Source organism: Loxodonta africana, chromosome 3, assembly GCF_030014295.1.
Source record: "Loxodonta africana isolate mLoxAfr1 chromosome 3, mLoxAfr1.hap2, whole genome shotgun sequence".
Taxonomy (NCBI): domain Eukaryota; kingdom Metazoa; phylum Chordata; class Mammalia; order Proboscidea; family Elephantidae; genus Loxodonta; species Loxodonta africana.
In genome coordinates, this window is record NC_087344.1 from 101,363,331 (window position 1) to 101,387,357 (window position 24,027).

The 24,027-nt window shown below is 39.3% G+C and overlaps 1 protein-coding gene across 6 annotated transcripts in view; it reads left to right on the plus strand.

Moving 5' to 3' along the window:
- The window catches only part of NFIA (nuclear factor I A), a 418,368-nt gene that overhangs the window by 243,641 nt on the left and 150,700 nt on the right, over positions 1 to 24,027 (plus strand). The window contains exon 4 of one of the 6 annotated variants that reach the window (XM_064282055.1): positions 17,377 to 22,859. The exons of the other annotated variants lie outside the window; for them this stretch is intronic. Coding sequence (XP_064138125.1) covers positions 17,377 to 17,480 — 104 coding nt within the window. The 3' untranslated portion in view covers positions 17,481 to 22,859. Of the gene's footprint in view, positions 1 to 17,376; positions 22,860 to 24,027 lie in introns of those variants that run through there. 6 annotated transcript variants of the gene reach the window in all.

The following is a 24,027-nucleotide window of genomic DNA, read 5'->3' on the forward strand; positions in this document are numbered from 1 at the left end:
GGGAGTGTTGCCCAGCACAGTGAGGCTGGCAACTGAGTCACCTGTTTGTGATTGCTAAACTTGCATGAACCTTCAGCAAATCCATTTGCAGGCATCTTTTAAAGACTCCAGATTTTTCTGAGCCTTTTGTGGTGATAGCTGATGCTTCCAAAGTAGAGCTAAGAGCTGTTCTTTGTCAAGAGGTAGGAAATATAGGCCATCTTGTCTTCCCTGTAAATGTAAGTTGTTGTTGTTATTGTTATTATTATGTCAGCAGTAAACTGCTCCCAGGAGCACGGAGATACAGCCTCACAGAGAGCACACACCTCGCTGTGAAAATGGGTAGTGGGAGTATGATGATGTTATCTCATGGTAATGAATTTACCTTTATGGTGGATCATTATCCTCTTCTGTAGCGGAACCGGATGAAGGACAAGTCTAGCAGAATAACTGGTAGTACTTGGAATTTATTGCTTTTAAGTTTTTAAGCTGGAAAAATACAATAGCAGCCAAGTTGTCTCTATATGAATGTTGCAACAGGGGACAAGGATGAAGAAAGTCACATTTTCTCTCTGGCAATGGTAGAAAGCAGGTGGCAGTGATAATCTTTAACAAAACAATAAATGCAGGTTCTTATATTCTTTGCCATTTTAGTGCTGAGTCAAAGGATTAAAATGAGTGGAAAAATCCATAGGACGTTATCAACATCACCATTCATAAGAAAAATTACATGAGGTCTCATTGAGTGTTACACTATAGGAAAGAGCAAAGATTTATTTTTAAAATGGGTAGGATGAGACCTTCCTCCTACGTATATATATATATATATATATATATATATACTCAGAGCTCAGGCTTTAAAGGCTGTATGTAAAATAGAACTGGTTGTCCCATATTAGGGAGCTGTTGGAGGGACTGGCATTGTAGTTTTGCGTAGAGGCAAGCTGTGATATGAGATAGGTGCCCTGTGGGAAGAAGAAGGCTCAAAATCATTTAGGTTAATATTTCGGTTCTTTACTAATGGTGTGACCTCAGGAAAATCACTTAAACTTTCTTAGTTTTCTCTGTTAAGCAAAGAAGCCAACGCGCCTTCTCAGATTTTTTGCGTGCTTTACTGTCAAGTAAGGCATCCCTGGGTAGCGTAAATGGTTACATGCGTGGCAGCTAACCACAAGGTTGGTGGAAAGGTTGTATGTTTGAGTCCACCCAGAGGTGCCTTAGGAGAAAGGCCTAGAGACCTACTTCCAGAAAATCAGCCACTGAAAATCCTAGAGAGCACAGTTCCACTCTGATGCACACACGTGGGGTCACCATGAGGCAGAGTGATTCTATGACAGCTGGCTTAGCTTTTTTGTTTTTTTTAGTGTCAAGTACCTAGTGTGTCTTCACTAACATCATCATGGGTTTCCCTGTTACTGCTATTGTTGTTGTTATTGTCTTAACTGAGGAGTGCTGGGGCTGATACTCTATGTTGTATACCAAGTATGACCACATCTAATTATTTTGAATGATTGAAGGTCAGTGTTGATGTAAGGCTCCTCAAACACAGAATTTCTACAAGAGCCATTAAAAAATTCATTCGTTGTTCAGTATCCTATACTGCAGGCCAAACTCTCGGACTATTTTCCATTTGCACTATCACTTGAAGAGATAGAGATCAACTGCTCACTCTGTTTTTGAATATTCTCTCTACAGTGTTTTTCTCATCTTCCTCTTCTTTCCTGTAACTTTCCCTTACAAAGCCTTTACTGCTTTCCTCTCAGCCCTGGTACTCTGTACATCATTTTAATTATGTGAAGCCCAGAGCCCAATGGTTTTCATAGAGGGTCTTTGTCTGGGTTGAGTATGAGGGTATCACTACTTCATCTTCCCTACAGGTTACACCTATCCACCTCAGAGTCTTAATCTCCTTTCTTCATTATCAATATCTATTATCTTTCATTTGGGGCATATGACCACCCCCCCCAAAAGTCTCCAGACCCACAGATCAGTACATGATTCTTCCTTACTTTAATCTTTTCGTGTTTCTGAGCATGCTGTCTTTTCCTTCCTCCCACGTTTTTTTTCTTTTGCTCTCAACTGTGACAGAGAAAAACAGGACAATTCACACAGAGGTTTATGCACGGAAGGATTTGGTTACAAAAAAAAAAAAAAGGATTTAGTTACAAGTTCTCCTTAATTCAAGGAGGGAAAGCAAAAACTCAAAAGGTATAGACACTTAGGTGGATGTTTCTTTCTCCCTTTAATTTTCCAATTTTAGAATGATTGCATGAAATAGAAGTAGTTGATTCTTTTTTTAATTTGTTTTAATGAAGTGGAAGTCAGTTTTTGAATACAGAAGATATCTAGAGAGTTTTGTTGTGACAGAGGTGTTTTACAAAATAAGATCCAGTTGGATTGTTCAGTCAAGCTGAATCTAAGGTGCAGTGTTAATCAATTCAGCAGTTTCTTTGTTTTAAAAATCTGTTTAGTGTGCTGGGCTGGTGGCCACGTGTCCTGGTAGTATAGATGTGGTATCAGACTTTAACAGGTATAGCCCAGAAAGGGTAAGACCATAGTGCAGTAGCAGAAAAAAAAAAAAAAAAAACCCACTGGAAATGGAAGGGGCTCAATTCTATTCCCAGTTAAAACTGCCATTTTCACCTTCTATCTGATCACAATGGCTGCAACGATAGGCTCAAACATAATGATTGTGAGGATAGCAAAGGACTGAACAGTGTTTCATTCTGTTGTACATAGGGTCCCTATGAGTTGGAACCAACTCGACAGCACCTAACAATGACAACATCTGATCATATTACTGCAAGCTTAATACTCTTCAGGAGCTCTTCAATACTCTAATCAAGCTCCAATGGAGGAGGTTATGCTGACACTTGTGGGGTATTCAGGAATAAATAGAGGCTTTGTCAGAATGCCTGGGGATGAAGCATCTTACTGCCATGTAGAATATGAAACCAAAACCAAAAATCCATTGCCGTCAAGTCAATTTCGACTCACAGTGACCCTATAGAATGGAGTAGAGCTGCCCCATAGGGTTTCCAAGGAATGGCTGGTGGATTCACACTGCCAAGCTTTTGGTTCACAGCCAAACAGTTACCCAGTACCCAGTGCCGTCGAGCCAAACAGTTAGGGATGCTAAATATCTTGTGCTCTGCATAGAACACCTAATGAAGAATCGAATTGCCAAAGTGCAATAGCATCTCTGTTAAGAAAGATGTTGCCAGATTCTTAAGCCTCATCAGTGTTCCCAAAAGTCCGTACTCCAGCCATTACAAACCAAACATGTCTCATTCTCCTCTTCCCTTCCCTTGCTGTCAAATCTCTAATTCCTCCTTCAAGAGTCAATGCGAATGCCTCCACCTCTGTGAGGTCTTCCCATGCCCCCATGTATTCTGAGGTTCTGCTGCTTCTATGCTCCCGTTGCCCTTTGTACGTACATACAGGATTCCATCATAGTGGTGATTTCACTGCCTGATATTTTCACTCTTATTCATCTGCATAAGCTCCTGTAGGTCAAGTGCCCAGTCTTTGTCTCTGTATTCTCAGAACTTAAAACAATCCTGGCAAATTATGGGCCCTTATTAAGTTTTAGTAGAATGAATTAATGGATAATAAGTGTTCAATAGGTATCGCATTGCATTTTCTGAAAGAGCTTTTTAAAAACATGTACCATGCTAGAGTTTAGTGAAAATTAGGATATGCATTCTCAACGATTGACATTTTGAGGGGCTGTGCTGTACATTTTAAGATGTGTTAACAGCATCTCTGGCCTCTACCTAATGGATGCCAGTAGCATCCCCCAGGTGTGAAAACCAAAAATATCTCTAGACATCGTCATATGTCTCCTGGGGGAAAATCACCCTGATTGAGAACTACTGAATTAAGGTAAAGGCATAACTAACATGTATTGAATCCCATTTTATAAGCAAAGTATATATATGTCATGGCATTAGTGAATCCATTTAGTACACACTTAGATGTTGAGCTTCCTTTGAATTATCAGGCTGTGCACCATTACTGCTTGAGTATTCCATGAATTTTTTCTGCTGGCAGAATTTCAGGTTTATAAAATAATCCAGCCACTTATCTGATGGTAGTAGCATCTCCACATATCCTGAGGAGCCCTTGGGAATCATCCTTGAAGTCCCAGGTCCTAGAAATAGCATCAGCAACATTAGGAAACAATGTCCGCTGCATTGGTTTCCTGTGTCTACAGCTTACGCTTTGCTACTCACTGTGCAGGGTTCTCTGCATTATTTCATTTAATTCCTACTGCAGCAATAGGAGTGGAAATTGAGGACCAAGTGGTTACATAGCTTGCCCAAAGTGTATAACCATTAAGTGGAGAAGAGCTGGGATCTGAGCACACATCTGCCTGGCAGCAAGTTCTGTGCTGCCTGCCTGTTAGAAAAATGGTTTCACCCAGTGGGGAATAAAGGTTAACCACTTCTTTCTGGAGGTTGGCTGCAACCAAGGTGTGAAGAGCCACATGTTACCTATTTTGTGCAGTAACACGGTAACACCTGTGCTCCACACCCCTGAGAACCTAATGAATATCTGATGATAACAAGCTTGGCTACGTACACGTGTGGGTACACAGTTGCAGTGCAGTTGACCTGCACTTTTGGTTTAGGGAAACAAAGTTCGTGAGGTAAACTGTGGCCAAGCAAAGATTTATAATCTCTCCCATCTTTTGTCTATGCTATGCCTTGGTAAATGCAGTGTCCTCATCCCTAAATGGGCCCTCAGGTGAAAACATAGGTGTCAGCATTGTTCCAAGGTTGTTCTTTATCAGAATTCTTTATTACTTGATTGGCAAAAGCAGATGAGCTCCTAAATCGTGGCTCTTAGAGGCGTTCTGACTATTGACCTCCTCCCCAATGTTTTGACTTGAAAAAATTCAAATTCTTTATAATAAGATTAATTCTATTCAGAGTCTCATATGATAAAAAAACAAATAAAAAAAAACTTTTTAAATAATTCTGTCCCCTAAAGAGTACTCTTACCGCTTCCACTAGTAAGTTGCTATAGCTTGAAGCTTGCACATATGAATAGTAATGCAGTATACTATGGAGTGGACAAGGATGGATCAAAACCATATGTGTGGGGCAAGAAGTAGGAGGAAAGTGGTGTTAAAGGGCACAAGCTGTTTTGAGAGATCATGGCTTTGGTGGTCTCGATATGGAAGAAACAACCTTCCCACAGGATTGTTTGACTGTAAGGCCAGAGTTTCAGTTTGGGGGAGTCCACTGGGGCAGTCATCTGGTGGGTAAAACCTACTGTAGTTAGATGTGCAGATCAGGGACATGTATATACACACTGATGATAATAATGGTTCTTGGAATCATATCATCATCTACTGAGCCATGTGTAAGTGCCAGGGCCTCTGTAGTAGGTATTCGTATGGTTGCAATTAGGCTTAGTGTTGTAGTGAAAAGCTTGGGTTCTTCAGTTAGATTGGTTGAGTTGAAATCCCAGCTCTGCCACTTGTTACCTATGTGACCTTCAACTTGTTGCTCTGTGCCTCAGCTGCTTCATCTGTGACATGAGGATGTAATGGTACCTGCTTCATAACACTTTGAAGGTTACGTGAAGTAACACATAAAATGTCTGAGAAGAATAGCCGGCATGTAGTGAGCACTCAGTAAATATTAGCTGTCATCACTTTGTTGTTATTCTTGCACCCACAAAGAAACTGTGCCACTTTCTTCCACTTCACGTTGCTAATCCTATGGGTCTTTGGGGACTTGTACAGGCCATTACCTTTTCCAGGAAGCCTTCCCTAACTATCTCAGGGTAGTTTAGTACCATTCTCTGTGTTCTCAGAGCCCACTTTCACTACCTTCACCAGAGCCCTTATCACATCATATGATCATTGTCCTTAGAGTTGCTTGCCTCCCTGACTAGATTCTGAGCATCCCAAATGCAAAGTCACGTGCCCTAATGCCTTCCTTCGTTCCTGGCACAGAATAGGTATTCTACAAACACTTTTGGGGATGAACTAGTGAAAGTTAAATTGACTTACTCAAAGTCACAAAGCTAGTGATTGAATAAGGCCCATGTCTGACTTATAAAACTAAGCTATAATAATAAAAATATTCTTCTTCCTAATAATAATACACTAAATTTTGTTTCAAGGCTGACCGTCACTTACAGAATACTGTCCAAATTACTTGAAACCCTCCAAATTTTGCCCCTCTCAACCTTTCAACCCTATAGCTAGCAATAATAACTCACTTTCATCTTCTCCCCACAACAGACACACTTGAATTCCCATCCACAGGATTATCCTTGTTGCTTCCCATAAAGCTGATTTACACTTTCACCTTCTTCCAGGAAGTCATCAACATTTATTGAGGTCTACAATGTAGAGACCTATGATACTCTAGGGATGCATAAATGGTATCAAAAGGTACTAACATTCAAAGTGGGTTTTGCAGGGGGGAATCAGGTTTTCTGACCGAGTTTTCTTTGTAAAGTTTTTTTTTACTAGACTGTGAGCCCTTGAGTATAGGGAATATGTTGATATTTTCTCCAAGTTCCTCATCCAAACTTGTTTCATAGATTGGTACCAACAGATACTTGTTTAAATGAAAGAATCAGGCTATAGAGATGCCTTTAGGTTCATAATTAAAGCACCTTAAAAAAAAAAAAAAAACACACACACACACATTTAGCTTTTACCTAAAGCTTTTGATGGTAGCTGGAACCTCAGAAATTAGCCACCAAGCTTACTCTTTTTCAAACAATTTACTGTATGATAAAGCAGAATGCTCTTGGCTTCACCAGCTGTGGCTAGAAAGGGTCCATCTTCAAATTAGCCACAAATCATGTCCCTCATGACACTGTGGCTTATGGTGACACTGCAGATCAGAAATGCCTGTGATAGTGAAGAATGTCGTATTTCAAGTACCCCTGACAGTTCACACCTGACAAGAAAGTGTGTCTCTCAGTGTGGGTTTCTGAGGGGGCAAACTAAACACATGTGCACGTATGTACACTTATGCTTACACACACAGAACATCCTCCCTAGTCTATGACTACCCTAAAACCTTGAGAGATTTTGTGGATTTCCTAGTGTTAAAACAAACAAAAAAATACCAAACCCATTGTGATTGAGTCAATTCCAACTCACAGTGACTCTATAGGACAGAGTGTAACTTCCCAATAGGGTTTAAGGCTGTAATCCTTGCAGCAGACTGCCACATCTTTCTCCCATGGAGCTGCTGATGGGTTCAAACTACTGACCTTCCGGTCAGCAGCTGAGTGCTTAACCACTGTGCCACCAGGGCACCTTCATAGTGTTAGGAATAGGAATTAAACTAAGGGAGCACCCCTTGGTGATTAGGAAGCAGAAGAATTTCCATGCAACCTAGCAACCTAGCACTGGGTAGCCACCCTGCCTCTTACTCTTGGGAAAACAACGGGTAATCGATAAGGTATCACAATGGGAGAGAGAGAAAATGCTGAGAGAGGTGGAGGAGCTGCTCTGCTTTGGAATAAGCTGTTGCAGCAAAGGCATTCGTTGGAATTCCTGGTCAGTTGAAAATATGTAGCCTGTTTTTCCCTGGTTTTGTTTCCTGCCTATTTTCAGGGTGCTCTTAGTGATGGTTTTGGCAACAGATACTTGGGTCACTTTGGTCCCATGGCTCTTCTTATTTTACCTATATTTTTGCATTAAGAACAGAGAACAGAATGCATATTTATTTCACTTTTCTTAGAGTCTGTGGACTTTTAGGTACAATGATGCTATCTTGAACATACAAAATAATGCTGTCTGTTTGGTTCCTGGAAGATTATTAATACAATAAACGTATCTTCTCAGCAACAAGAGGAGATCAGAGAGGCTTGACCAATACACTCAGGAATATATACAGTATAATGAGTCAATTTTTGAAATAATGTTCTAGAAAGTCCAAAATGTATGCTTTATGTTTATGGACCATATGTCTGAAAGCACCCTCCCCCCCCCCCGAAAAAAAAAGTTCACATAAAATCACTTAAAAAAAAATTAAGCTCTAACTATAATATCCGAACTAGATATTTGGGTATGGGTGGGAGTAGGGAGCATGGCTGAGGAGGAAGAGAAATTTCAAAAGAGCTATAATACTCAGTCTCTGGTTTCCAAGAGTTTGCATTCTAATTGTAGAAACAATATGTCAGACAGTTCAGTAGTGAGCAAGATAATGCAGTTTTAAATACCTAATGATATCTTTAAGACAGTGTTTATATACTGTTGTAAGCAGCCGCTGAGGTGTCCCCCAACTTATGGTAACCTCATCCACAATGGTCCTGTGCCATCTCCATGATCAGTTGTGGATCAAATTGTGATTCACAGGGTTTTCATTGGCTGATTTTTCAAAAGTAGATCGCCAAGCATTCTTCCTAGTCCATCTGAGTCTGGAGGCTCTGCCAAAACCTGTTCAGTATCATAGCAACACTCAAGCCTCCACTGACAGATGGTCATGGCTGTGATGAGGCTTATTGACCAGGAATCGAACACAGACCTCCTGCATGGAAGGCGAGAATTCTACCACTGAACCATCAATGTCACGTTTATACACTAGAGAGTGTTTTTCACCAAGGAGCAATATGGCAACCCTTGGATGTGTTCAAAAATTAGTGAGGGCATTATTGTTTGTTATGAGAGGAGGTGTTTCAGGCATTTAGTAGGTGGGGATCAGGGATGCTAAGTGTCCTACAGTGTACAGGGTAGTTCTGAACATTGGAAATAGCCCCTCTCAAAATGCTGCTAATGCCTCTGATGAGAAACACAGAGGTAATTATGAGAAGATCAACAGCGCTCTGACTTAGAGCTGAGTCTGAAATGTATTGGGTCTGTTCTGTGAGTCACAGCGGTTCTCTTCCCTAGAATCAAGAAAACAGCCTGCGTTATAAAGTGCTTCAGTGATCAAAGTCAGTAAATGAAACATGTCGATCATTCTCCTGCTTAAAAGGCCAAATTCTTTTAGCATTGATTTAAAGCTATAAGAAATCAAGACCCTTTCTTTAACGATGCTTCCCTGATGGCTCTCCATTTATTTTGAAGTAAGGAACTGAGGTGTGGAGGTGCTGACCTAGAGAGTAGTTCATTTAAAGAAGGATTTTCTACACTTATGTTAATATTAATTGGTTATTTTGTATACCTTTTTATACCATTGAAGTATTTTCACATTAAAATACTTTTTATTTGAAAAATATTGGGGGGAAAAAAACCCCTAGATTCATATCTGCTTTTAGAGCAGGTGGAGCCCATTTAGTTACCAACATGGATTTTCCAGAAACTAGATTCTTTAAAAAAAAAAAAAGTACAACTGGCAGTCAAAAGCCTTCTTTATTCTCTGTTTCTCTAAATACTCCTGTACATTGCTTATTGAAAAAGTAGGTAAAGTGTGATCCGCAGCAAGAAAAATTGACCCAGGGTCTGTTTCTAGATTATCAGTAGTTACCACCCCAAAAATATAGTGTAAAAATTTGTATCTCCATATCTAGGGTAACAATTGGCCTGTCTAGATATTCAATATGTATTTAATAAATAGATGATATTTATATTCAGTATTATGTAAGTCAAAAGAATTAGATTGTTAAAATTTTTACCCAGTTTTTTAAAAATAACTTAGAGGCCTAAGTCACAGAGTCACTATACCAAAAAGAATTGGTCAACGTTCAACAATTTCAGGAGGTAGCATATGATCAGGAACCAATTGTACTGAAGGAAGAAGTCCAAGCTGCACTGAACGTACTTGCAAAAAACAAGGCTCCAGGAATTGATGGAATACCAATTGAGATGTTTCAGCAAACAGATGCAGTGCCGGAAGTGCTCATTCATCTATGCCAAGAAATTTGGAAGACAGCTTCCAGGCCAACCAACTGGAAGAGATCCGTGTTTCTGCCTATTCCCAAGAAAGGTGATTCACCGGAATGGGGAAATTATCGAACAATATCATTAACATCACATGCAAGTAAAATTGTGCTGAAAATCATTCAAAAGTGGCTGTAGCAATATATTGACAGAGAACTGCCAGAAATTTAAGCTGGATTTAGAAGAGGATGTAGAACCAGGGATATCATTGCTGATGTCAGATGGATCCTGGCTGAAAGCAGAGAATGCTAGAAAGATGTTTACCTGTGTTTTATTGACTATGCTAAGGCATTCAGCTGTGTGGATCATAACAAATTATAGATAACGTTGCGGAAAATGGAAATTCCAGAACACTTAATTGTGCTCATGAGGAATCTGTACATGGATCAACAGGCAGTCATTCGAACAGAACAAGGGAATACTACATGGTTTAAAGTCAAGAAAGGCATGCGTCAGGGTTGTATCCTTTCACCATACCTATTCAATCTGTACGCCGAGCAAATAATCCTAGAAGCTGGACTATATGAAGAAGAACGGGGCATCAGGATTGGAGGAAGATTCATTAACAACCTGCATCATGCAGAGGACACAACCTTGCTTGCTGAAAGTGAAGAGGACTTGAAGCACTTACTGATGAAGATCAAAGACCATAACCTTCAGTATGGATTATACCTCAGCATAAAGAAAACGAAAATCCTCTCGACTGGACCAATAAGCAACATCATGATAAACAGAGAAAAGGTTGAGGTTGTCAAGGATTTCATTTTACTTGGATCCACAATCAACAGCCATGGAAGCAGTAGTCAAGAAATCAAAAGACGCATTGCATTGGGCAAATTGGCTGCAAAAGACCTCTTTAAAGTGTTGAAAGGTAAAGATGTCATCTTGAGGACTAAGGTGTGCCTGACCTAAGCAGTGATGTTTTCAATCGCCTCGTATGCATATGGAAGCGGGACAATGAATAAGGAAGACCTAAGTAGAAATGACGCCTTTGAATTGTGGTGTTGGCGAAGAATATTGAATATACCATGGACTGCCAAAAGAACGAACAAATCTGTTTAGGAGGAAGTGCAACCAGAATGCTCATTAGAAGCCAGGATGGTGAGACTACATCTTACATACTTTGGACATGAGGAATCTGTCCCTGGAGAAGGATGTTGTGCTTGGTAAAGTAGAAGGTCAGTGAAAAAGAGGAGGACCCTCAATGAAATGGATTGACACAGTGGCTGCAACAATGGGCTCAAGCTTAGCAACAATTGTGAGGATGGCACAGGACCAGGCACGTTGCATTCTGTTGTGCTTAGCATCACTGTGAGTTGGAACCTACTTAACGGCATCTAACAACAACAACTACTGTTATATTTCACTTTAGAAAAACCTAAGAAATGCCAGAAGATTTGTTTTTAATGATAAGCTTTGCATTACTTGTTTTAGAAAATAAATTTTATTTTACCTAAGAATGCCCTCAAATAAAATTATATTATCAACATTTTGATTTATATACACAATGTTTGTATGAATATCTGCATTACTTTCCATTCCATGTCAAAAGAAATGTTATTTCTGCATGTTTCTTCTATTAAAAAGTTATCTATATGATTTAAAATCTAAGATTTAAAGAATATATTTATTATTTATGATGATAGCTATCATTTATTGAATACACATTCTGTGTTCCATGTTCTTTGCTGAGGACTCTTTATTCCTAAGAACAAACCTGTGAAGTAGGTACTACCATTAGTTCCATTTAACAGTTGAGGAAATTGAGGCTTTGAACATCTAGAATTCCAATTTCTATAATACTGTCTCATCTACTATATATTTTTTTCTCCTATATTATATGTAAATAATACCTTGCAGATACAGTTTTTTGGAGGAATAAATGAATGAACATGTTTACTACTTGATCCCTTTGCAAGAGAAAAGACAAGTACATTTCAGGTTCTGGTCACAAGCAACTAAAAACTAGGAAAATTAATATGCTTGATAATTACATATTTGAGACAGATTGGAGAAGTTTAGTGAATGAGGCAGAATTAAGTTCATTTCGGTAAACTTTCACAAGCAATAGCAATGATAACATACAAAGGAGAATGGACACTGGCAGGTTTGAACCCTTAGTTTCAAGCTGACACTTTGAGGGAATGTTCTTAGCAAAACATTTACTTCAACGGAAATTAGTCAGCCTTCTGGAACATTTATCATGTATACCTGTCACCAGCAAGACCCAGTCCTTAAAGTGAACCGAGATCATACGCAGTGGTTCTTCTTTCTCTGAGCTGCAAACGACACTCCAAACCAGTAGTTCTACAAATATGTGAGCTTGGCAGAAGCTCCCATGAAGCTAAAGCCAACGCCCATATAGTTGCTCTGGGAATTGAATTCCTTAAACTCTGTTTATAGAATTTTGAAGCAGCCAATGGATTCGATCTATTCTAAAAACAATCTGTCCAATGTCTTTTTTGGAATAACATCTAGAGTTTCTATAGAAGGGTATAGGCTAAGGATCCATGTCTGATTTGGAAGGCAATTTCACTAGCTTCTCCTTATCCCATACTGCACAGAAAGCAAAATAAACAAAAAAAACCCTGTTGCCATCAAGTCAATTCTGACTCATAGTCAACCCTATAGGATGAGTAGAACTTTCCCATAGGGTTTCCAAGGAGCAGTTAGTGATTTTGAACTGCCGACCTTTTAGTCAGCAGCCAAGCCCTTAACCACTGCGCCACCAGGGTTCCATACTGCACAGCCAGGCTGATTTTTTAACCTATCGTTGTTGTTGTTAGGTGCTGTGGAGTGGGTTCCGACTCTTAGTGGCCATATATACAACAGAACGAAACACTACCCAGCCCTGCTTCATTCTCACAATCGTTGTTATATTTGAGCCCAGTGTTACAACCAGTGTGTCATTCCAACTCGTTGATAATCTTCCTCTTTTTCACTGACTCTTTCCTTTACGATGATGTCCTTTTTTAGGGACTGGTCTCTCCCGATAACATGTCCAAAGTACGTAAGATGAAGTCTTGCCATCTTCCCTTTTAAAGAGCATTCTGGCTGTATTTCCAAGACAGATTTGTTTGTACTTCTGGCAGTCCATTATATATTCAATATTCTTCACCAACATCATGATTCAAATGCGTCAGTTCTTCTTCGGTCTTCCTTATTCATTGTCCAGCATTCCCATGCATATGAGGTGATTGAAAATACCATGGCTTGGGTCAGGGGTACCTTAGTCCTCAAAGTGACATCTTTGCTTTTAAATATTTTAAAGAGGTCTTTTGCAGCCAATTTGCCAATGCAATGTGTCTTTTGATTTCTTGACTGCTGCTTCTATGGGCAGTGATTGTGGATCCAAGTAAAATGAAATCCTTGACAACTTCAATGTTTTCTCCGTTTATCATGATGTTGTGTATAGGTCTAGTTGTGAGGATTTTCATTTGCTTTATGTTTAGGTGTAATCCATACTGAAGGCTGAAGTCTTTAATCTTCATCGGTAAGTGCTTCCAGTCCTACTGGCTTTCAGCAAGCAAGGCTATGTCATCTGCATAATGCGTAATGCAGGTTGTTAATAAATCTTCCTCCAGTCCTGATGCCCTGTTCTTCATGTAGTTCAGCTTCTCAGATTATTTGCTCAACATACAGATTGAATAAGTATGGTGAAAAGACACAACCGGGATGCACACCTTTGCTGATTTTAAACCACGCAGTATTCCCTTGTTCTGTCTGAACAACTGCCTCTTGGTCTACGTACAGATTCCTCATGAGCACAATTAAGAGTTCTGGGATTCCTATTTTCAGCAGTTTTATCCATAATTTGTTATGATCCACACAGTCAAATGCTTTTGCATACTCAGTAACACACAGGTAAACATCTTTCTGGTATTCCCTGCTTTCAGCCAAGATCGATCAGACATCAACAATGATATCCCTCATTCTATTTCCTCTTCTGAATCTGGCTTGAATTTCTGGCAGTTCCCTGTCAATGTACTGCTGCAACCATTTTTGAATTATCTTCAGTATAAATTTACTTGCAGGTGGTATTAATGATACTGTTTGATAATTTCTGCATTCTGTTGGATCACATTTCTCTTTCTCTAGAATGGGCACAAATATGGATCTCTTCCAATTGATTGGCCAGGTAGCTGTCTTCCAAATTTCTTAGTATAGATGGTTGAGCACTTCCAGTATTGTATTGGCTTATTGAAACATCTCAGTTGGTATTCCGTCAACTCTTAGAGCCTTGTGTTTCTCCAGTGTTTTCAGTGCAGTTTGAACTTCTTTCTTCACAGTACGTTGGTACCTCCTGAAATGGCTGAATGTCGACCAGTTCTTTTTGGTTCAGTGACTCTCTGTATTCCTTCCATCTTCTTTTGATGCTTCCTGTGTCGTTTAATATTTTGCCCATAGAATCCTTCAATATTGCAAGTCTAGGCTTGAATTTTTTCTTCAGTTCTTTCAGCTTGAGAAATGCTGTGTGTTCTCCCTTTCTGGTTTTCTAACTCCAGGTCTTTCACATGTCGTTATAGTGCTTTACTTTTTTTTCTTGAGTCGCCTTTTGAAATATTCTTTTCGGCTCTTTTACTTCATCATTTCTTCCTTTCGCTTTAGCTACTCTACATTCAAGAACAAGTTTCAGAGTCTCTTCTGAAACTACTTGGGGGAATTATTTGCATGTGAGGAAAGGCCACCTTCTTTTGAAGCTAAGGAGTTGCTAATTTGACATAGAAACTAGAGGAGTTAGCAAAATCCAGAGCAATGGAAGGTTAGATATGGTGTATGGTAAAACCAAAACAACATGAATGAGTCATAACCCAATGTCTTTTCAGTAATCATGTGGCATCATTCTGGTGGTTTCAGAGCAATGTCAGCAAGTACAGGACTGAGGTTGCATCTGTGTCAGTGTTTCTGCATTTCATCTCAACAAACGTAATTCATTGAGGGCGTTACGGATTGAAATGACCACGTTCCACCAAGCAGTAAAATCCCTATGTCTACTAGGTTAAGTAAGGTACCTTATCTTCGAAAGGAATTAATTATTCACCTTCTTTTACATGTTCTTTCAGGTAAACACACCAAAAGACTTACTTAAGAATTATTAATGTAATGTGAAGGTGGTTGAAGAAAAAGATGAAATTATTACATGTTTGTATAGCAGCAGGAAACCAAAGAAAGGAGCTACCTTTTATTCTTCTCAAGATGAGAGATTTAGTTCACACTTTCATTGAGCTCTAATTCTAGCTCTCTGTGTGTGTGAGACTGACTGTCTATTTGTGACAGATCCTTAAACAAAAAGATAATGATATCCCAGTGTGGAATGCCACAGTAGAAGTTATTTTAAAACACAGAGGAGGAACTCAATAGCTTAAAGAAATTTTGTCTGTGGAAAGTAATGTGTAAAATAAAGTTTTGTTCATAACCACAGTGCTTAAGAAGGATGGGCTTGTTATATATGAAAATCTAGAAAATTTGAAAGACTGAAGAGGAGAGTATGGAAGAAATCTACCAATCATTTTTTGCTGGAAGTATTTAAAAAAAAAAAAAAATCATTATCACACTCTATTAAGCCAGGACCAGGAAACAATTTCCAATCAGCACTGTGATCTGGGCAGAGATTGTGCAGCCTTTTGTACCAGGCCTCAGATCTGTGTTCTCTATTCACACATGCTCACTTCCAGCTGTTGTCATTGAAATCCCACATAATCTTCCAAGGTCAAAGGGCAGTCACCCATGGCTGCTGCAGTTAAAAGGTTATGCTGATTTCTGTTGTTAAATATTGGCCCTTTTCTCTTCCAATCACTCCCATTCTACTTTTTTTTAACAAGTAAAATCCAGCCTAGAATTGTATTACATGACTTTAAAGTCTCAAAAGTGTTTCTCCATTGTGCTAACACGACATGGCCTGAACAGTCCAATTCATTTTGTTATATTTCACAAGAAATTTTCTGGTACTTCTAAAATATTTTGTGTTTGTGCTAGGCCAGCAAACTTCGAAGTGTAGTAGCCCACACAATATGTGGCATATCATAGTATCTGAAGAATTGTAAAAAAAGTGGAGTGCGTAATTTAATGAACGCTGTCGATTATGGCATCAGTAACTAAGTAATGGCTAGGTAAATTAGTAAGAATTGCACAGAACAAATGACTTTAAAAAAGGTGAAAGTGCTTTGTATTTTATAGCTCTAAACATTAGTTTTATTATATATTTGAAAAATACATATGTATATAATATATATAATACAGTCCTATTTTTTTTATATGTTATATCCTCTTTTTTTCTTTTTCTTTCCAGTAGTCTTGGAAAAATAATTGTAAGAATTTAAAATATATATATTCCTTCCATTCATCAAAGATTTTGTTTCCATGCTTGGTGAACAAAAATCAGTGTTGAGTATCTTAAAGTTAGCAACAGGGCCCCTGGTCAGCCTCTGTCCTTGTCATCACGTGTGTCCTCAGGGGTTTTAGCAAGCAGGGATCTCTGTGTTTTCACGGTCATGTGAATTAAACCTAAAAAGGAAGAACAGAGTGACGGGCATTAACGTTTTTTGCTGTTTTACATCCATAAACTAGGGTAGCCCTCGGGTGATCCAGTTTCATGTCTGTTTCGTTTAAGATAATCTGTTTCTGATGTATTCAGGGAATAAATTTCCTTATTTTTTCTGCAGTATAGGTAAGGATTCATAAACAGAAACTGAAGCTTTTTACAAATAGTTTTGATCCGTTTACAGATTGCCAGTTGTTTCCTATTCAAGTCTAGAGAAAACCTTGATTCAGAGCATAAAAACAGTGAAGTTGCTTTAAAACCCCTTTTAGTTCAAAAGCAGGTTATTAAAAATAATTTTTGGTTTTTTTTAGTGTGTTAAAATCCATCAAAATAAATTTTAAAATATTGAACTTATAAAACACATTAAGCTAATTACAGTGGAACTTGCCTTTTCTAACACGGAGCAAAATTTTCTCTCCCCCCCCCTTTTTTTTAAATTGTACTTTTGAAAAAAAACCCTAAAGCAGGTGTTTCTCTGTTCTTATGCAGGACTAATTTGTAGTTGGGTTCGCTTGCAGTAGACCTATTTCTGCTGATAAGTTTACAAAATGTATTATTCTTAATGTTTAGAGAAATGGGGTAATTAATTTGTTGACATTATAAAACAATAGAAGAAAGGATAATTAGCTTGGAGGAGAGAAAATTCGGAATTGAGGGACTGTTTTCAAATGTTCGAAGGGTAGCAAAATGGAAGAAAGATTTATTCTGTCTGTTCTAAAGGGCAAAATCGAGATAAATGAGAAGTGACAGGAAGACAGACATATTCAATGAATTATTTTTTAAAAAGTCTCCATTATTATATTAGTTTAAAATCCTCTGTTATGACAAATTGATGATTACTGCATTACTAGATGATCTTTAAGGTACTTTGCATTTCCAGTTCATTCTGTGATGTCACGCGTGCAATATTTGCAAGCATACATATAAGTAAAAGTCAGTTTTTACTTAGATACTTTTATATCTAACAGATATTGTCCTTTGATTAATTGCTCAGTCTTGTGCAACTCAATCTCAAAACATGCTAAAGCTGGACAATGTATAAAGAAGATAGAAGAAGAATTGACACTTTTGAATTGTGGTGTTGGCAAAGAATATTGAATATACCAGGGACTGCCAAAAGAATGAACAAATCCATCTTGGAAGAAGTACAACCAGAATGCTCCTTGGAAGCAAGGATGGCGAGACTGCATCTCGCATACTTTGGACATGTTGTCAGGAGGAACCGGTCCCTGGAGAAGGACATCATGCTCAGTAAAGTAGAAAAAGGGCAGCGAAAAAGAGGAAGACCCTCAATAAGATGGATTGACACAGTGGCTGCAAGAATGGGCTCAAACATAACAACAATTCTGAGGATGGTGCAGGACTGGGCAGTGCTTTGTTCTGTTGTGTATAGGGTTACTATGAGTAGAAACCAACTCGATGGCACCTAACAACAACAACATGTCTAATAGACATTGTGATTTAATTCATTGTTCAGTCATGTGCAACTCAAGCTCATAAACCCTCTTTATATGAAGTCATTGGGGGATCAAATTTACTTTAATGAAATTCTACTGTTTCTATTATTAACTGCAGAATTTGGTGAAAAGACACAAAAGACCATTGGGTTAGACTGAATGATTAAATCTCTGGTGTTATATATGGCGTTTTATGTATGTATGTATATATATATATCGGATTAAAGATTGAATAAAATTTATTATAAAGAGAGCTAAAGAAACCTGTGTTCTAAAAGTAATCCTGCTATTAGCTGTGTGACCTTACACAAGTCACTTAACTTCTCTGAGCTTAATGTTCCCCTTCTGTAAAATTAGAAGAATATTGCAAACCTCACGGAGTTGCAGTGGAGTTAGAGATAATATAGCTAAAGTGCTTAGCTGAGTGCCAAATACGTAGTAAAGTCTGGATAAATGAGAACTATAATTTTGATGAAAATTAATACTATCAATAGAAGTTCTACTCAATGGAATTTTTTTTTTTTTTTTAATAGAGGCTCTGTGGAAAAAATTTTCAGATAGTCTAATTTTCCAATACTTGTTATTTGGCTTGATCCATTTTCTTAATGTAAAAATTTTAAAGTGATTGCAAGTTAAGATGTGGAGTCTCCTTGGGCCTGGCATTAAAGTGTTAATTAGCTCAAGGGGTTCAGAGTCTACTTTGCTCTGAGTACATTACTACTTAAACCAAGTGAGGAAAGGGGAAAAGAACAGAATAAATTAATGTATCTGCAGAATAACATTTCCCAAAAGCAAATAATATCCATGTCAAATTATTTGGGAAATGGTGAGTTAAATAATATTAAGACAAGTTATTTACTGCATGGATTCTGAGAGGCTTTAACATGTAAATGTACGTTTTCATTGTCCAAGGGCCAGTGGAATAATGTTTTCCAAGCTTATTTTATGGTGGAAATCTTTTTTATACATATATCTGTATCTATAGTTTGATTTGTTTTTGGTGGAGCATTTCAAGTGACTATTTCACATAAACACATTTTGGGTAACGCTGATAACGAAACCTGATATGGAGGATGGAACACATCGGTATTCGGAAAACAGCAGGTAGGACACCTTGTCTGCAACATGGAGTATGTGGGTAGTATTGGTAGAATTGGAAGGTACCGCCGCTCATCTGTCGGTTTGTTTTACTGCGGTGACTTGCATGTTGCTGTGATACTGAACGCAACGAGGGATATCGTTCTGATGTCTGATGGACCTTGGCTGAAAGCAGAGAATACCAGAAAGATGTTTACCTGTGTTTCATTGACTACGCAAAGGCATTTGACTCTGTGGATCATAACAAATTATGGATAACATTGTGAAGAGTGGGAATTCCAGAACACTTGATTGTGCTCATGCAGAACCTGTATAGTCATTCTAACAGAACAAGGGGATATTGCATGGTTTAAAATCAGGAAGGGTGTGTGTCAGGGCTGTATTCTTTTACCATACTTGTTCAATCTAAATGCTAAGCAGATAATCCAAGAAGCTGGACTATGAGTAGAACGTGGCATCAGAATTGGAGGAAGACTCATTAACAACCCGCATTATGCAGATGACACAACCTTGCTTGCTGACAGTGAAGAGAACTTGAAGCGCTTACTGGTGAACAAAGACACCCTTCAGTATGGGTAACACCTTAACATAAAGAAAACAAAGATCGTCACAACTGGACCAATAAGCAACATCATGATAAATGGAGAAAAGATTGAAGTTGTCAAGGATTTCATTTTACTTGAATCCACAATCAACCCCCATGGAAGCAGCAGTCAAGAAATAAAACAACGAATCCACTTAAAAAATGGGCAAAGGATATGAACAAAAGCACCACCAAAGGAGACATTCATATGCCTGACAGATACTTGAGGAAATACAATCACTAGCCATTAGAAATATGCAATTCAAAATCACAATGAGGTACCATCTCACCCCAACATTATGGCAAGAATCAAAAAACCTGAAAATAACAAATGTTAGAAAGACTACAGGGAGATTGGAAGTCTTATGCACTGCTGGTGGGAATGCAAAATGATACAACCATTTTGGAAAACAATATGGTGCTTCCTTAGAAAGCTAGAAATGTACATACGATATGATCCAGCAATTCCACTCTCCTAGGAATATATCCTAGAGAAATAAAAGCCGTCACACAAGTGGACATCTGCACACCCATGTTCATTGCAGCATTGTTCACAAGAGCAAAAAGATAGCAACAACCTAGGTGCCCATTAAGAGATAAATGGGTAAACAAACTATGGTACATACACACAATGGAGTACTACACAATGATAAAAAACAAGGACAAATCTGCAAAGCATCTCATGACATGGATGAATCTGGAGGGCATTATACTGAGTGAAAAAAGTCACAAAAGGAGAACTATTGTATGAGACAACTACTATAAAAACTCAAGAGAGGGTTCACACACAAAAAGGAACAATCTTTGATGGTTATTAGGGAAGAAGGAGTGGGAGGGAAAAACACTAGTCCATAGATAAGTGATAACTTTGGTGAAGGGTGGGACAGTACATGGAAACCCTGGTGGTGTAGTGGTTAAGTGCTGTAGCTGCTAACCGAAGGGTTGGCAGTTCAAATCCACCAGGTGCTCCTGGGAAACTCTATGGGGCAGTTCTACTCTGTCCTATAGGGTCACTATGAGTCGGAATCGACTCAATGGCACTGGGTTTTTTGGAAGACAGTACACAATACTGGGGAAGCCAGCACAACTTGTCCAAGGCAAGGTCATGGAAGCTCCATAGACACATCCAAACTCCCCAAGGGACCAAATTCCTGGGCTGAGGTCTCTGGGGACCATGGTCTTGGGGAACATCTAAGCTGAAGTGGCATAACATAGTTCCTAAAGAAAATGTTCTCCATTCTACTTTGGTGAGTAGCTTCTGGGGTCTTAAAAGCTTGTGAGTCAACTGGGCTAAACTAAAAGCAAAGAAGTTTCCTGAATACAACCAAACACTTCGAAGACCAGAGTAGCAGGGATGGGGCTTGGGGACCGTGGTTTCAGGGGCTATCTAGGTCGACTGGCATAACAAAATGTACTAAGAAAACTTTCTGCATCCTACTTCGGTGAGTGGCATCTGGGGTCTTAAACGCTAGCAAGTGGCCATCTAAGATGCATCAATTGGTCTTAACCCACCTGGAGCAAAGGAGAAAGAAGAACACCAAAGACACAAGATAAATATGAGCCCAAGAGACGGAAAGGGCCACATAAACCAGAGACTGCATCAGCCGGAGACCAGAAGAACTGGATGGTGCCCGACTACCACTGATGACTGCCCTGACATGGAACACAACAGAGAATCCCTGATGGAGAGGGAGAACAGTGGAATGCTGACCTCAGATTCTCATAAAAAGACCAGACGTAATGGTCTGACTGAGAATGGAGGGACCCCAGAGGTCATGGCCCCCAGAGCTTCTATTAGCCCAAGGACTGGAACCATTCCCGAAACCAACTCTTCAGCAGGGATTGGACTGGACTATAAGACAGAAAATGATACTGATAAGGAGTGAGCTTCTTGGCTCAGGTAGCCACATAAGACTATGTGGGCAGCTCCTGTCTGGAGGTGAGATGAGAAGGCAGAGGGGGACAGTTGCTTGTTGAATGGACGCGGGGAATACAGGGTGGAGATGAGGAATGTGCTGTCACATTAGGCGGACAGCAGCTAGGGTTAGATAGCAAGGCGTGTATATGTTTCTGTATGAGAGACTGACTTGATTTGTAAACTTTCATTTAAAGCACAATAAATTAAAATAAATAAATAAAAGCATGTTAGCGACCAACATACAATTTCCTCTGGTCTCACCCCATATGGAGCAAGGGAGAAAGAAGCAAGCCAAAGACCCAAGGGAAAAATTAGCCCAAAGGACTAATAGACCACAGCTACCACCACCTCCACGAGACTGAGTCCAGCACAACTAGATGGTACCCCGCTACCAGCACTGACTGCCCTGACAGGGATCACAGTAAAGTGTCCCGGACAGAGCTGGAGAAAAATGTAGAACAAAATTCTAACTCACAAGAAAAAAAAAAATTAAACTTATTGGTCTGACAGAGTCACTCCTGAGGTTCACCCTTCAGCCAAGTATTACACAGGCCCATAAAACAAAACGAGACTAAAGGGGCACACCAGCCCAGGGCAAGGACGAAAAGGTAGGAGGAAACAGGAAAGCTGGTAATGGGGAACCCAAGGTCGAGAAGGGGAGAGTGTTGACATGCCCTGGGGTTGGCAACCAATGTCACAAAACAATATGTGTATTAATTGTTTAATGAGAAACTTGTTTCCTCTGTAAACCTTCATCTAAAGTACAATTAAAAAAAACAAAAACTACTGCTGTAAAGACCTCTTTTAAGTCTTAAAAAGCAAAGATGTCCCTTTGAGAATTAAGGTGCGCCTGACCCAAGCCATGATACTTTCAGTTGCCTTATGTGCATGGAAATGCTGGACAATGAATAAGGAAGACCGCAGAAGAATTGACGCCTTTGAATTATGGTGTTGGCGAAGAATATTGAATATCCCATGGACTGCCAGAGGAACGAACAAATCTGTCTTGGAAGAAGTACAACCAGAATGTTCCTTAGAAGGGAGGATGCTGAGACTTCGTCTCACATACTTTGGTCATGTTATCAGGAGGGACCAGTCCCTGGAGAAGGACATCATGCTTGGTAAAGTAAAAAAAAAAAAATTTTTTTTTTTTTACCTAGGGGGAGTGAAAAAGAGGAAGACTCTCAATGACACAGACTGACACAGTGGCTTTAACCATGAGCTGAAACACAGCAATGATTGTAAGGGTGGTGCAGGGCCGGGCAGTGTTTTGTTCTGTTGTACATAGAGGTGCTATGAGTCAGAACCTACTTGATGGCACCTGACAACAACAACAACTACTGGAAGATAATACTGAAAAGGTGTGTTGGAGGCTGGATTTTGAAGAGCTGCAAATGCCTAGCTAAGGAGTTTAAACTTAATTCTCAAAGAAACCATGAAATACTGATTTTTTTTTTTTTTTTTTTTAAATCAGATGGGAGACACCAACCATCCATTCCTTCTCTCCCTACTGTGCTAGTGAATTAAAGTGGAGATATGCCTGCAGGGACCATACACATCATTTAAATAAGTGAAATACAATGAGTTTCGGGGAGTATGGTAAATTTTGTAAGCTTATGTCTAGTTTAACAGCATTCATATGCAAAAATAAATAAATAAGTACTGTGCTAGCCAAGAAATACATGTCTGCACTGGAATTGACCTGTGGGCTGTGAATTTGTCACACTTTAGATTCAAGAGGCAAGGAAAAATACAGGAGTTATGTTGGTTAGGGAAAATGCTAAGATGCTGTAACAACAAGAAAAACAAACTCAAAATAGATAGTGGTTTGAGTACATTGGGTACTTGGGTGTTGCAAACAGTTAATGTGCTTGGCTGCTAACCCAAACATTGGAGGTTTGAGTTCATTCAGAGGCACCTTGGAAGAAAGCCCTGGCGATCGATCTACTTTTGAAAAATCAGTCATAGAAAACCCTATGGAGCATAGTTGTACTCTGACACACACAGGGATTGCCAGGAGTTGGAGCTGACTTGTTGGCAATTTGTTGTTGTTGTTTTTTGGGGGGGTCAAGTACATTGAAATCTATTTCTCTTTTCGATAACACTCCCAAGATGAGTAGCCCAGGCTGACAGAGTGATTCTGCTCCATACTGTCATTCAGGGCTCCAGGCTCTTTCTGTCTTTTTGCTCTGCCAACCTGTGGGGCACTGTCCTTGGCTGCATGGTTGAGACTGTCCTAGCACATAAGAAAGGGAAGAGAAGGTATCCAGGGCAGGAATTTTCTTCAGGCAGGAAGGTGGAAGGTGACCATATCACTTCTGTTCACTGTCCAGCTAGTGGCCACTCCTTACTATATTAGGGAGGCTGGGAAGTGCAGTCTCTAGCTGTCAGCCATAGATATGGGTGGACAACCAGTAGACTCCACCCAGGAAGCTATTGCAGTAGTTTGGTAGTTTTTAGTGTTTTCCTCAAAAGGTCTCTTAAAGGACCCAATTTTAGATTAAAAAAAAAAAAAAGTGTAAATACTTTTCTTGGCTGAGAATGCAAGCTCCTGAGAGTAAGAACCTTGTGTTATTCCTGCTGTATCCC